The sequence below is a fragment of the Chinchilla lanigera genome, unplaced genomic scaffold, assembly GCF_000276665.1.
Source record: "Chinchilla lanigera isolate Chin_1 unplaced genomic scaffold, ChiLan1.0 scaffold00019, whole genome shotgun sequence".
NCBI classification, from domain to species: Eukaryota; Metazoa; Chordata; class Mammalia; order Rodentia; family Chinchillidae; genus Chinchilla; species Chinchilla lanigera.
The window spans coordinates 22,280,882-22,295,538 of NW_004955420.1; the positions used below are offsets into that span (position 1 = coordinate 22,280,882).

At 40.3% G+C, this 14,657-nt stretch overlaps 1 protein-coding gene across 1 annotated transcript in view; it reads left to right on the forward strand.

The window, feature by feature from the left end:
* Window positions 1-11,217, forward strand: part of LOC102012761 (peroxisomal bifunctional enzyme-like) — a 42,951-nt gene extending 31,734 nt beyond the window's left edge. The window contains exons 5-7 of the mRNA XM_005383300.2: window positions 3,226-3,330; window positions 7,296-7,637; window positions 8,374-11,217. Of these exons, the coding sequence (XP_005383357.1) occupies window positions 3,226-3,330; window positions 7,296-7,637; window positions 8,374-9,638 (1,712 nt within the window). The 3' untranslated portion in view covers window positions 9,639-11,217. The remainder of the gene's footprint in view (window positions 1-3,225; window positions 3,331-7,295; window positions 7,638-8,373) is intronic.
* The last annotated feature ends 3,440 nt before the right edge of the window (window positions 11,218-14,657 follow it).

Genomic DNA, 14,657 nt, shown 5'->3' on the forward strand with positions numbered 1-14,657 from the left:
ATGACCAAAAATTACATGTTTTTCATTAATTTTTATAATATAACAGGAAATATAAAAACAACTTTACCAAATGTATTCCATATAAGAATCGACTGGTTGAAATGACCCCTGCCAGAGCAGTATTCGGGATAGTCAGTATATAACAAATGCACTACCTGAGTGAGGCTGGGGTAAACTGTTCGTTGATTAAGAATGGCTTACAAAAGAAATCAATGAAGAGGTAAAACAGTTACTAGAACAAAATGATGTCAGTACAACATATCAGAAATTACAGGACACAATGAAAGCAGTCCTAAGAAGGAAGTTTATACCTGTGAATGCCCACATTACAAAAACAAAGAAGCCCAAATAAATAACTCAGTAATGTGCCTCAATGTCCTAGAAAAACAAGAAAACCCAAAGCTAGTACATGGAAGGAAATTGTAAAGATCAGAGCAGAAATCAATGAAATTGGGACCAAAAAATACAAAGCATCAGTGAACAGAAGAGTTGGTTGTTTGAAAGAATAAACAAAATAGACCATTAGCCAATCTGACAAAAAAGAGAAAGACACAAATGAATACAATTTCAGAAATAAAAAGGTAAAATCACAACACACTACCATAATCAAAAAGATTATTAACAATTACTTCATAAACCTGTACACCAATATATTGGGGAATTCGGAAGAAGTGGATAGATTCCTAGACACATGAAATTATCAAAACTGAGCCAAGACTATTTTTAAATCCTCAATAATCTAATAATAGGAAACCATGTTTAAGCAGTAATAAAAAAATGTACCAACTAAGAAAAGCCAAGGTGCAGGTGGATTCATTGCTGAATTCTTCAAAAATTTCAGGGAAGATCTGACACCATTACTCCTCAAACTCTTTGATGAATTAAAAGGGGAGGAGCACCCCTACAGTCATTCCTTGGAGCTAGCATTACCCTGATTCCAAAACAAAACAAAGATCCAACCATAAAAGAGAAATATAGACCAATCTCTTTAATAAAATAGATGCAAAAATCCTAAACAAGATACTGGCAAATAGAATGCAGTGAATGATAAAAAAAATCATACATCATGACCAAATAGGCTTTGTCCCAGTGATCCCAAGGATGCAAGGATGGTTCAACATATGCAAATCAGGGCAACCGATTTGGGACTCTTCCTATCTCTCAGGAGCTATTCCTATTCCCCATTCCCCATTTGTATTCCCCATTCCTTTTCTCCAATAAATTTTCCCATCTTAACCCCCCCAAAACATATATAAATCAATAAATATAATCCATCACATAACAGAAGCAAGAATGAAACTCATATGATCCTCTCAGTAGATGCAGAAAAAAGCCTCTGACACAGTCCAGCATCCTTTCATGATAAAACCACTGAAGAAAATATGAAATACTTTACCTCAATCTCAATGTCAATAAAGCCATTTATGGCAAACCTACTGTCAACATCATTTTAAATGGGAAAAAATGAAAGCTTTCCCTCTAAAATCAGGAACAAGACAAAGATGTCTACTATTACCATTCCTATTCAACACTGTACTTGAAATGTTAGAGCAATAAGGCAAGAAAAAGAAATAAAATGAATACATATGTGAAACAAGTCAAATTATCATTATTTGCAGATAACATGATTCTGTAGATAGAAGACTCCCCAAAAAATCCACCAAAAGATCCTTAGATAATAACCAAATTCAGTAATAATTATTTGATTTTATATCTCAAATTCAGTGGGATACAAAATCAACACACAAAAATCAAGAGCAATCCTGTACACTAATGATGAACTCACTGAGAAAGAAATTAGGAAAAAATACCACTCATAATAGCACCAAGACAAATTAAATACTTAGAAATTAAACTAACTAAGGAAGTGAAAGACTTCTGCAAGTGTGAGGCCCTGGGTTTAATCCTCAATACTGAAAAAAAGCGCATCTTGATGACTTAGATTGTGCATACATATAACCAACCAGTTTAAGGTTCTTTTTTATGCTCATTTCAAATAGGTATCACAAATAGGCAAAATGTAGCTCTTTTGCCATAACTTTTGAATGCCAGCAGGATTTCTGTTAATCAACTGTAGGAATAGAGGTTTAATCCCAAAGATGGCACCCAAAACACTGTATAAGAGCCAGAAAGACACTGAAGTTATTGTCAACAAGACTGATTTGATGATCACTTTTCAGAAGACAGGCTTTTGCTGGTAAGAAAGCAAAGAAATGTGTCAATATTTCCTTCTTCCTACCCTGTAGAAAGGTACCCTTAATGACCCCCACCTCTGTATCAGAATTTGCCAATCAAATTCCATCTTAACAAGTGGTAAAGGACTGCCAAGACAATTTGGGAGTGATGCAAATGCTTATCAAGGTCCAGTAAGCCCCTCAAGGTGACGTTCTGTGGTGGCGGCTTCAGGTGCAGAGGCTTAGTATCAGTGACTCATCACTAAGAATCCTCATCAGGGCACTGAGTTCACCAAGCATGGGGTCTTGAACCACAGGACTAAAAGACCGATTGTCTGATCATCTCTGCTTCCTTTCCCACATCCCTAGGAGGAAGCAGGGCTCCAAAGCTCACACAACAGAGATTTCACCAGGAAAGAATGAGTTGCTAGGTAGCTGAAAAGATGGCAGAAAACTACCTTATTTGTGATGTGTAATGTGCACTATACCTTACATACCATCAATTTAATTGGTGCTTTTTTCTCCACCCACTCAACTGTGTTCATTTTTGGAGACTATGTTTTTTGTTAATCGACTGCATCCTCTAGTGTGTGGCAGATACAAGGTAGGCTGGACTGCTGCTCCTCTGCTGGCAGTGTTTCTATTATTATTGGTTTCTGAAATCAACTATCACTTATATTCCATGGAAATTTATAAGGTATTAAAGTGCTTCTATAAGGATTTACAAAATGTAAGGAGACAATATTATTTTCACTTAATATTCAGAATTACTGAGGTAAGCATAATTATTCTCATGTAGCAATGAAGAAAATTGTAGTCCTAACACAGTTTCCCATGGTTAAGCAAACTGTAAAAAGCAGAACTGGAGCTTGAATTTAAAGTTTTTGGTATGTCTGCAATAATGTTTCTACTGGAATCGTCAGGGTGGTCCTTATTCACTTCACTTAATACGAAATGTTTATATCCAGGAAAGACAACTCTCCCTATTAGAGAAAGGAATGCTGCCATTTTAATTTCATTCTCTTCTATGATTTATTTTACTTTGTTTTAGGACGATATATTTTGGCAGGTGAAGCACTCACATTGGGTATTTTGGACGAAGTTGTGAACTCAGACCCACTTGAAGAGGCAATCAAATTCAGCCAGAAAATTTTAGGTAAGAAACTAATAAATGAATAACACTATAGAACAAGATAAATGTCCATTTTAATAGGAACTCATTAAATATCTTATGGCAAATCTATGTGATAGATTGTTACAATTTAAAAATGAATGTACTTATATGGTATAAACCATATATACATATATCCCATATATATTACTAAATTTTTTAAAAAGCATTGTGTTTGCTGGTTTGCTGTTCATGTAAAAAAAAGGAAGGATGGAATAGGATGCATATGGGGTGGGGAATGGATACTTGTAACTGTGTATATTTCTGTAAGGATTCACAGGAAATACTATAGCTGCTGTGAGTGTGGTGCCAGTCAGGTGGTAGAAACAGTTGGAAAGAGTCTTTCTATACTTTACCCTTCTGTACCTTTGGAATTTTTTTATCACGAGTGGTTTTCCAATTAAGAAATAGAATTAACTTTGAAACAGAGAACACACACATTTCAGCCCGTGGAAGGCAGGGTCTGTTACCCCGCCTTGTAAGGCTGTGGCTCCGCATCTCCCATCAGCTGACAAAGTTCCATCACTGTCCAGGGCTTCTAGCTTTATAGACTTGAGATGGTTTCAACTAAGTGTTTCTTTAGTGGCATGACTCCGGTTTGTTTGTTTGTTTGAATTTAAACTGTTTCTTTTCAGTCTGGGGAGGTTGTCAGCTTTACACAACCGAGAAGGGATGGGAAAAGATTGCCAGAGAAAGTAATTGAGAGCAGTGTTGAGCTACAGGCAGAATGGAGTGTGTGCATGGCCCCTTCTTGATGGCAGCAACAACTCAGGATCTGCCCCAAGACAGTCCCTTAAAAAAGGCCTGACCCTTCCTTAAAGTCATCTGTCTTTTTTAGTGATCCAGCCAGGTACTGGTTCGGTGTAACAGTGATGTTTGCCATGGAGAGGTGAGCAACTATGTGGAGAAAATACTGGTGATTCCTAAAGAGAGTTGGCAAGTTCTTGCCCAAGTGGAAATGGATTCCTTGACGACTTTCTCTTCCTTTACCAGGCCTGCACCACTGTGCTTCCTGACAGGAAGTCACTTGGATGCTTCAAAGCAAAGGCTGTTTGCCCCTGGATGTCCCTATGTCATTCTTTGGATTGGGGCTCAAGATAGACCCAGTGTACCAGCCATACCTGTGGTTATAGTTTGTTAACACCTCAAATTTGATGGCACATTTCTTTGCTTAACTGATGTCCTCAGATTCAGATTTAAAAGTTAACTTACTGAAAGAAATAAATAATAGATATTGTGAAAGGGAAAGAAACTGCTCAAAAGGAAAGAACAACTATGGGATGAGGGAAAGGAGAAAAGAAAGAAAGAAGGAAGGGAAAAAATATATATACAGAAGATAGCTAAGAGAACTGTACTACTAATTTCTTTTGGTTTATTGAAAGGAACGGTGAATGCTTAATTTTTTTTTTACTAATTTTGCATGCTTAGATCTGGTAATCTGAACTACTTTGAAGATAACAATATGCAACATAACAACCATTGTTGATTTCCTGTCATCTTGTTTTGAAATTCTGTATCATTTTTAATGTTTTAAAATTTTTTATTCTCTTTAAAATAAAAAAGGGCAAAATTTAAAAAAAGAAATGGATAAGGATCATGGTGTAGTATATTTTAAAAATTCTGTAGGTTTCATGTTTTATTTCAGTTTTAAAATTAATTGTAAAGTAAATTTAAACTTTAACATTTTTATATTTATAAAATATACAATGTTCAATCTCAGTAACATTACATAGTCTGTCCACTTGGTGGCATTCAAATATCAAAGCATCACTGACTTTAAAACTTAATGAATTCATCTCACAGTTCTGGCTTTAGGTTATTACATGTAATAATTTAAAATAAATGATAAAAAAGTACATAGAGGTATGTAAAAGTGCTTGTGATGTACAATGTCTAAAATATACATTCATAGGGCTGGGGATATAAGTCAGAGGTAGAGCTCATTGTTGAGTGTGGAACATACTAGAGGCCCCGGGTTCCGTCCTCAGCAGCACTAATAAATTTAGGTATTTTTTATAATTATTGATCTATAGATTATCATGAACACACACAAAATTGAAAGGAAATAAGCACAAATGTAAAAAAAGGCTTTTTCTCCCAAATTTAATAAATGGTGTTTCCTTTTGTTTTGATTTTTTTTTTTTTTTTAACCACAATATGTGTTAGTTTTCTCTAACATTTCAGAATTTTGGTTCTGTTCTGTTCTGGGGACCATACTCTGATGTGGAGAGAGAACAACTGAGGTAGAAAGAACAAGGATGACAGAGATGTTCCACTCAACACTTCTGAACCATTATCAGGGAGAAGAAAATGTGCACAGTTACAGACCTATAGATGTGATTTGGAGCGTAGCTTCAGATTTCTCCACAAACTTAACACTGTCCTGGAGAATTGACTGTGAAGCTTTGTATATCTTTATTTTCTCATTATACAAAGCTTCCCAAGGTACAGCAATAGAGTTGATTTAGCAGAGCAAAGCAGAATTACTTGGCCACCTAAAAATGCTTTGGCACAGCTGGTAGGAGAGGGTCCCGTAAAATGCCAGTCATTTGCACTTGCCCGTGGCCAGCAGCTTGCCTGTCTCTGACCTGGACTAGCAACTCCTGGTTCCCATGTGCATGTTTCTGGCATGAGCTGGAAGTGGGCGCTGCTATTCAAAGACCAAGAGCATCCAGGCTCTCTGCCCACGTTTTCCAGAAGGGATGGACACACGGAGCATCCCCCTGGGAGCCTCAGGTCAGAAAGCTAATGATCTGCTTTTGTCTCTGAACCCTAGCCCTGTTGCTGAGCTGAACTGTGTCACCCATTTTTAACGCTTCTAATTCTGCCCAAAGGCCTTGGTTTGTTTGTTCATTTGGATTTTGTGGATTTTGTAAAAAATCCTAGTTGTCACTTCAGTTTTTAATTTTCATTTTATCCATTCCTCTTTGTAATTTGTTTTTACTGTGTGCTAACATTTATAAGAACATATTTCAAAACAGCAAAGTGACCTTTCTCATAAAGGAGGCCTAAGAGCTTGTCTATGTTGAGCTTCCTTGTGACATGCCTGAGACCTGGGACCCTGCAGACATTTTCTCTGTCCTTATGGGGCCTCTCGGATAGAAGCAGTGTACTATTTTCAGAGTTGGGGAGGAGAAAGACCTTAGTGGGCCTTCCCTTCTTAATTTTCAGTCAACGTATGACTCATCCACAGACACATCCAGAGTGTAACTAATCTTCTAGGTGGTCCTCACTTGAGTTGACTTGACGTGCAGCAATGAATGACCACAGTAACTTTCAGATGATCAAGTACAGAAGAAACATTTTAAAAACTGTTCCTTTGTCCCAAGGAGAAAATTCTCCATGTTTTGTGGTAATAAACCAAACGTGGAGATAATAGCATCTTTTTATTATACCGACAGCAAGAGAAGGATATGAAGTGGATTGAGGGGTAGAGGGACCACGTGTGACTGTTCTCTGATCAAACCTCTCTAGGGATGCTTAATTTGGTGCTAGAACTGGTCTGAACAAGTGCCTTGTGTAGTCCTGGAAGGCTCACACGCAGTCTGCAAGGTTTTATTTCTGGATATCAGAATTATATTAATAAGAAATAATTAGTATGTGCAATTAAGCAAGCTTTACTTTTCCATTTTATTCTCATTTATATTTCTCTGTCTGGTTGGCTTTCTTTGTGTGTTCTCTCTCCCCTCCCACCCTTTCTTCTCAATCTCTGGCCTAAAACTTTCCAGAACATCAGCTGTCCTTCATACAGTGACTTTTGTAAGTCTCTTTGATAAAGCCTCCTAGGATCCATAGCTCAAAATATACTGTTGAAGTTTTCAAAAACAGTCTTGCTCAGGCCCCACTCTTAAAGATTTGTAACTGAGTTTGTGGTAAAGAATGGGCATTATTATTTTTCTAGTACGTGTAAGTTACGTCGCTGGAGCTCTGCTCTCTCTTACTACTTTCAGATCAACCTCTAGAACCTCGCAGAATCCTCAACAGGCCAGTTCCCAGCTTGCCCAACATGGACGCCATTTTCAGTGAAGCCTTTGAGAAGATGCGGAAGCAGTACCCTGGGCGCCTTGCTCTGGAGACCTGTGTCCGTTCAGTCCAGGCCTCCGTGAAGTACCCCTATGAAGAAGGCATCAAGAAAGAGAGAGAGCTGTTTCAATACCTTCGGCAATCCGGGCAGGCCAGAGCCCTGCAGTATGCTTTCTTTGCCGAGAAAAGTGCCACTAAGTGGTCAACCCCATCTGGAGCGTCCTGGAAAACAGCTACTGCACGACCCATCTCCTCAGTTGGTGTTCTCGGTGAGCACATGGGGTAGCTCATGGGATTCTCCATGCTGCCATAAACTAGGACCTGCTGACACCAAGTTCTATGCTGAACATACTACTCTTGTTAGCTCAGTTGATTTTCATCCAAGTCCATGAACTCTGTCCATTTTACATGTGAACCCTAGAGGTGCAAATATTTCAACAGTGAGCAAAATTCTAGTGGTGTGAAGGTCTTGACACTAGGACTGTCAGACTCCAGAGTATGGGCACATTTTACTCGTGCTTGCCTCTTTACTCTCTGGCTCTTTCATTCCTGCATTTCTGATCAGAGTTTATTATTTCTAGCATATTTCCAAGGTCTTGTCTCTCACTCTCCTATCTAGGCATTTGGAATGAATTCTATTGCTTTATATTACCTAGATACAGTAACATCTTCTTGTTTCACACCAACATCTTGTGTTGCAGAATTTCACTGCTCCCGTGTGTTCTGTAGAACAGTTCAATATCCTTTTCATGTTCTTGAATCAATGTTTTTAAAACTTGGCTTTTTGAGACAGGATTTCACTTTGTAGTACAGGCTGGCTTTGAACTCACTGTGTACCCCAGGCTGGCCTCAAACTCACAGCAATCCTCCTGCCTCAGCCCCCAAGTGCTGGGATCACAGGCATGCACCTTTGTAAATGCCACATTACCATAGAAGCGTCTTACAGTAAGTGATTTTCCAGTTCCCAGTACCCCTGAATCATTCTTTTTCACTCTCTACCTACAGGCTTGGGAACAATGGGCCGAGGCATTGCCATTTCTTTTGCAAGGGTCGGGATCCCTGTGATTGCTGTGGAATCAGACCAAAAGCAGCTAGAAGCTGCACAGAAGATAGTAACTTCCATCCTGGAGAAAGAAGCATCCAAAAGCATGCAACAGAGTGGGCAGCACAGGTCAGGACCAAAACCTAGGTTCAGTTCATCTATAAAGGACCTTGCCAGTGTCGATTTAGTCATTGAAGCAGTCTTTGAGGACATGAACCTGAAGAAGCAGGTCTTTGCTGAACTGTCAGCTGTGTGCAAGCCAGAAGCTTTTCTGTGCACCAACACTTCAGCTCTGGATGTGGATGAGATCGCTGCTTCCACCAATCGCCCTCAGCTGGTCATTGGCACTCACTTCTCCTCCCCAGCTCATGTCATGAAGTTGTTAGAGGTTATTCCCAGCCAACACTCCTCCCCTACTACCATTGCCACTGTTATGAACCTAGCGAGGAAGATTAAAAAGATTGCTGTAGTTGTAGGCAACTGTTATGGATTTGTTACAAATCGAATGTTGAAACCTTATTGTGAACAAACTTATTTCTTGTTAGAAGATGGCAGTAAACCAGAGGACATAGACCAAGTACTGGAAGAGTTTGGTTTCAAAATGGGGCCCTTTCGATTGTCTGACCTCACTGGCTTAGATGTGGGCTGGAAAGTTCGCAAGGGGCAGGGTCTCACTGGGCCTATGCTGCCTTCAGGCACTCCTACCCGAAAGCGAGGCAATGCAAGATACAGCCCCATTCCTGATATGCTCTATGAATCAGGACGGTTTGGCCAGAAGACTGGTCAGGGTTGGTATCAGTATGACAAGCCACTGGGTAGGATTCACAAACCTGACCCCTGGCTTTCCAAATTCCTGTCAGAGTACAGAGAAACCCATCACATCAAACCACGTGTCATTGGGCAGGATGAGATCCTGGAGCGCTGCTTGTATGCACTTATCAATGAAGCCTTCTGTATCTTGGAGGAAGGGATCGCTGCTAGCCCAGAGCACATTGATGTGATCTTTTTGCATGGGTGTGGCTGGCCACGGCACAAGGGTGGGCCCATGTTCTATGCCTCCACAGTTGGGCTGCCCACAGTTCTAGAGAAGTTGCAGAAGTATTACCAGCAGAATCCTGATATTCCCCAACTGGAGCCCTGCAACTATCTAAAAAGGCTGGCTTCCCAGGGAAACCCTCCTCTGAAAGAATGGCAGAGCTTGGCAGGACCTCCTAGCAGTAAATTGTGATTCAGCCTTCTAAGTTGGGCTTATATGCTGGAGTCAGATAAAATTCACAGCATTTTGGTGAAATTAAATCCATAAATAAAATCATTCCAAAGTACAAAGCAAGAGAGAGAACTGATCAGTTACTTCTCCTCTTTAAGTCTTCTGTTTGGTGAAACAGAAGACTTAATCTTTACAGGATGTTTCCTGTGCCTCTCAACCCATCCTTATCAGGTAAATCCAGTAAATAATTTTTTCTTAATATAATGCCATGATGACTCAAGTTGGGCTTCCCACATATTTTGATTATTGAGGAAATATATTATCAATTCATAAATGATAAATGCCGGTATGTCATGAACTCATTTGGCTCCTTACTCTCACATACATAGTATGGATGTGAAGTCTTATGGATCATGTATTCATAAGCATTCACTGAGAACCTCTTGAGAATCCTGGACCTTCTGAGAATACTTGATAGACCAACAGTGCATGGGAGCATTAAACCAGTGTGTGAACTGTACTGAACTTCAGCTTAGTCTTGGAGGTGGCATGAAGGTTGGCAGGGAACAGTCAGGAGTGCTGGTCTGTATTAACATGGAGAGTTGCCCAAGAATGGGCAGAGGTTGTAACCTGAACGAGGCAAAGTATATTTGGGAACTGATAACAAAGCCAAGTACTTATGAGTTTGAGGAACTCAAGGGTAGCTCATCCTATCATTTCTGGCTAAGGTCAAGCCTCATCTGCATGGTTGTGCTTGATGCTTAGAAGAGACTCAGTGATGGCTGTTGATGGTGTCCTCAAGATACAGAATTATCTACAACCCAATCTTTACTTTTCCTTTCAAGGTGAGATGACAGGAAGTAATAAATTGTTAACGTTGTGTAAGAAGGGATGTTAGAGAATGTCTAGGCTATACGGACTTCTTCATTCTGTGATACTGTAATGATCCAGTTTCTCAATTATGAAAAGATTTTGTGATGTATATAAAAACAGTTGAATTTTGAAACATGTAAAGTTATTAGAAATTTGTATAGTTTCATTTTAACTATGTAAGTTCTTCTATTTGACTTTTTGCTTTATGGGTTAAATGTTAAGGTCTTGGTCAGCACTAAACTATGTATACTAATATGTATACTAATAACTGAATCATTTATAATAGCCAAACACTAGGAACATCCCTAATGTCCATTACCTGATGGATAAAGAAAATGAGGTATGTTCATACAATGAGCTATGATTTCTCATAAAAAGAAAGTATTGGTACATGCTACATGAACCTTGGAACCACTGTGTTTAGTGAAGAAGCTACTCACAAAAGATTCTGCATTGCATGAACAGTTAAAGGGACTTATCAAGAGTAGGCAAATCTACAAAGCCAAAAGCAGATTATTGGCTGCACAAAGCAGGAATCACTGATGGATAATAAGGTAAAAGAGTGCTTTACAGATGCAGGATTTCTTTTGGGTTTAATGGAAATGTTCTCAAATTATAGTGGTGATAGTTATGGAGGTGAACCTGTTAAAAACCTTTGGCTTATATAATTTTAAAGGGTGAATTAGTTGGTATGTGATATGTATCAATAAAGTCATTACTAAACAAATACTGCTGAAGTTGTCTTTCCATTTTATGTAAATGAGCATCTTTCCCACTAGTTTTACCTGTGAGCCAAAAGTCATCAGTCTTGATGACTCTGGCATTTGCCTACCGTCTCAAGTACTTAGGATGCTGAGACAGAAGGCTCTCTTGAGGCAGGAGTTCAAGGCCAGCCTGGGAAACATAGTAAGACCCCTATCTCATGCAAAAGAAGCCCTAATAGACAAATCTTTAATAATGGAGTATGAGTTATCCATTGTAAAAAAGCTAAAAGAAACTCCAAAAGCATGTCTTCAATTCAGTTAACTTTGGAATTATATTGAGATGTGTACTAGATTTTATATAATTTGGATTTTGAAATTATACACATCTGTGTGACAGATTCTTGAAACTAGTAACTCTGCCTCCCAAGTGACTTTTCAGATTAATGTAGGGGGAAAAAAAAGCATAGTAATTTTTCTTCTCAGATCTTGAATTTTATTTTGAGTCCTTAAAATTTATATTCCCAAAACATTAGCCTCTAACGAGTTTTTTAAACAGCGAACCATACATCAGTTTATTGGTATCATTAATTTATGAATAACATAGGTACCTTTTCCCTCTCACAAAGTGACATTGATTACAATCTCCATAACATGTGCCCATACATCTTCAGAATGAAAATGTAGCATTTCAAGCTCTAGTCAGGGTTGATTATTCTTTTTTCACTTTCACAATTTTTATGCTGCTGCCAGAAGTCTTCTCTGCATTTGCTTTGAATTCTGTCTTCAGGGCATCTCTCACTGCTTTTGCACAGATCTGGGAGAATCGAATGTAGCTGAGTCCAGCCTGTCGCCAGTAGGCCACCATGATGTTGCGGGGGCGGGTGTGTGCGATGCGCAGGACAGAATCAAGAGGAAACTCCAATGTCGGCTCTGTCAGATGGCCCAGCAGCAGGAAGGTCTGGTTGGAGATAACTTGAGGTTCTGAAACTAGAGAGGGCCACGATTAGATTTTATGAGTCCATAACTCTTGAAATTTTATGATAAAGTTTGTTTATATGTATCTAAGTACATTTCTTTAAAGAAGTCCCATATATCACATCATGTTGTCAGAAGTGTCGAAGACCCAGTAAAGGTTAAGGACTGGTACTTTATATGGAAAATGGAAGGAACAAATATGAATTCATGCACTTTTATCATCTCTTAGTAATTTTTATTAGTATGTGATACACAATAATTACCTTCATTTCAGGGAACTTGGCCATGTATACAGTGTGCCATATCTTGGTAATTTTTGATTCCTTCACTCCCTCCCTTCTCCATTCCCCCCTCTGATCCCCTTCCCCATCTCTAAAAACTCTGCATCCCTATTTCTATCATCTCCCTCTCTTTGTTTTTTATTTATTTATATTTTGGGCTTCTCATATAAGAGAAGCCATGCAATATTTAACTTCCTTTGCCTGGCTTATTTCACTTAACCTCATGGTCTCAAGATCCAGCCATTTTTCCTGTATTTTGCTCTTTTTTTTTTTTTTTGTCTTTTTTGAGACAGGGTCTCACTATGCAGTTCAGGCTGTCCTTGAACTCACTTATGTGGCCCAAGCTGGCCTCGAACTCACAATGATCCTCCTACCTCAGCCTCCCAAGTGCTGGGATTACAGGCATGTGCCACCACACCTGGCTTTTTGTTCTTCTTTATGGCTGAATAATAATATGCTGCGGGGTTCACTGGGTGGCATCTCAGAAGGCCACATATTAGGAAAGAGATGTCCTGGGAGAACAGGGCAAGTTCCAAAGTGCAGTCAAGTTGACAGTGGCCTTCCCCCTCCTTCATTTACTATCAGCAAACTGAGAAATATTGCAGATTACATGTGGTGGGATAAGTGGTCATTTGGACTAAATTATTACCCCTCACAAAGAAAGCATAACTACATATAAAATGGCAGTGATGGTAGTACTGGCATCAGCATGTCAGATGCGTTACAAGGTAAATGATTTAGTCAATCTGGAAAAAAAAAAGGTGGTCAAAAAAATTTGACATTATACATTCCTGATGAAGCCTGCCATAAATGTGTATTACCTATGATCCAGGTAATAATATGAAACCATCATGGACTATTAGCAAAACATTTTAATATATTGCTTACTTCACCATTACATTTCAAAATTTCATGTATTCTTTTATAATGTACATGCATATCACTATAATAGTGAAAGATATAACTTGTAAATCAATAATCACCATATATAAGAGATGTATATTAAAAATTCATGTGATGTGTTGCCCAGTTCCGTCATGAATGGAAGATGTTTTTCCTCCTGGTTGCTAGAAGGGCGCCCAAAAGATAGCTTTCCTTGGGGATTTCCTGACTGAAAGTCGAACCTTGCAAGTTTAGGTCCGATCCAATGAATGAAGAGCCAACACGGGGTTTATGTGTACCTGTGCCCTTTAGCTCTTTTTTTGTTTTGTTTTGTTTTTGTTTTCTTTCTGGTACCGGGGATCGAACTCACGACCTTGCGCTTGCCGGTCAGGCGCTGTGGCGCAGAGCTAAATCCCCAGCCCCTTGCCCTTTAGCTCTTAAGGGCTGACAAAGGTGGAGAGCTCCCAGCAACACTGAGTCGAGGGCTTTACTGGTCCTGCACTGCAGCTAAAATTCTTCCCCTTTTACAGTATTTTTGGGTGGTGAACCAACTCCTGGCCTCATGCATCTTTATCAGATGGTCTGTCGGTGAGCTACATCCCCAGCCCTCTCCTTGTTTTAATTCCAGCTTCCCTTTCTCTTTTACCAGATCTCTGCCTAAAAGCAGTAATCTCCATCAGAGTCCCCACACAGCCTACACACCCCGCCCCCGACTTCTGCACGCAGCCGGATGCCTCCTTGCTCATCCAGGCTGCTTCAGCCCCGAACAAGCAGCGACCTGAAGGAACCGAGGCCCGGTGCAGAGGTCCCCACCCCCGCCCCGTGCCCTCCGGAGTGGAGCAGGCCCCCGGGCTGCGTGCACGGGTTGCGTGCGTGGGGGCGCGTGTGGCTTCAGGGCCTCTGCCTGTCTCTGACTCGAGGGGAATGTGACCCGCGTGCGCGGATACTTTGTGTGCATAAATGGGAGAAAATCTGCCTCAGAGACTCACCCAAAGCAAACCCACTGAGAGCGTCCGCCGGCAGTACGGGTGTGCGCAACCGCAACGCTCCACGGAGCATGCGCACCCGTACGTCTACGTCGTCGCTCCGTCTGCGGCTCAAAAGGACGGAAAGCGTGTGAGGACATGTGCGTGTGAGCTGGGGTACAAGGCCCGACCAAGCGGCCTAGGCTGCGCTCCCAACAGCCCTCTGCTTGGGTCTGTCTGAGCAAGCATGGAAGAGTGCAAGAAAGACCTGCTGTGGTGGGAGGCGACCCCGCTCTATCGCCCAGGGCTCGCGTGGAGAAAGCCGGCTACCAAGAGACTGTGAGAGGTGTGCATGTGCGC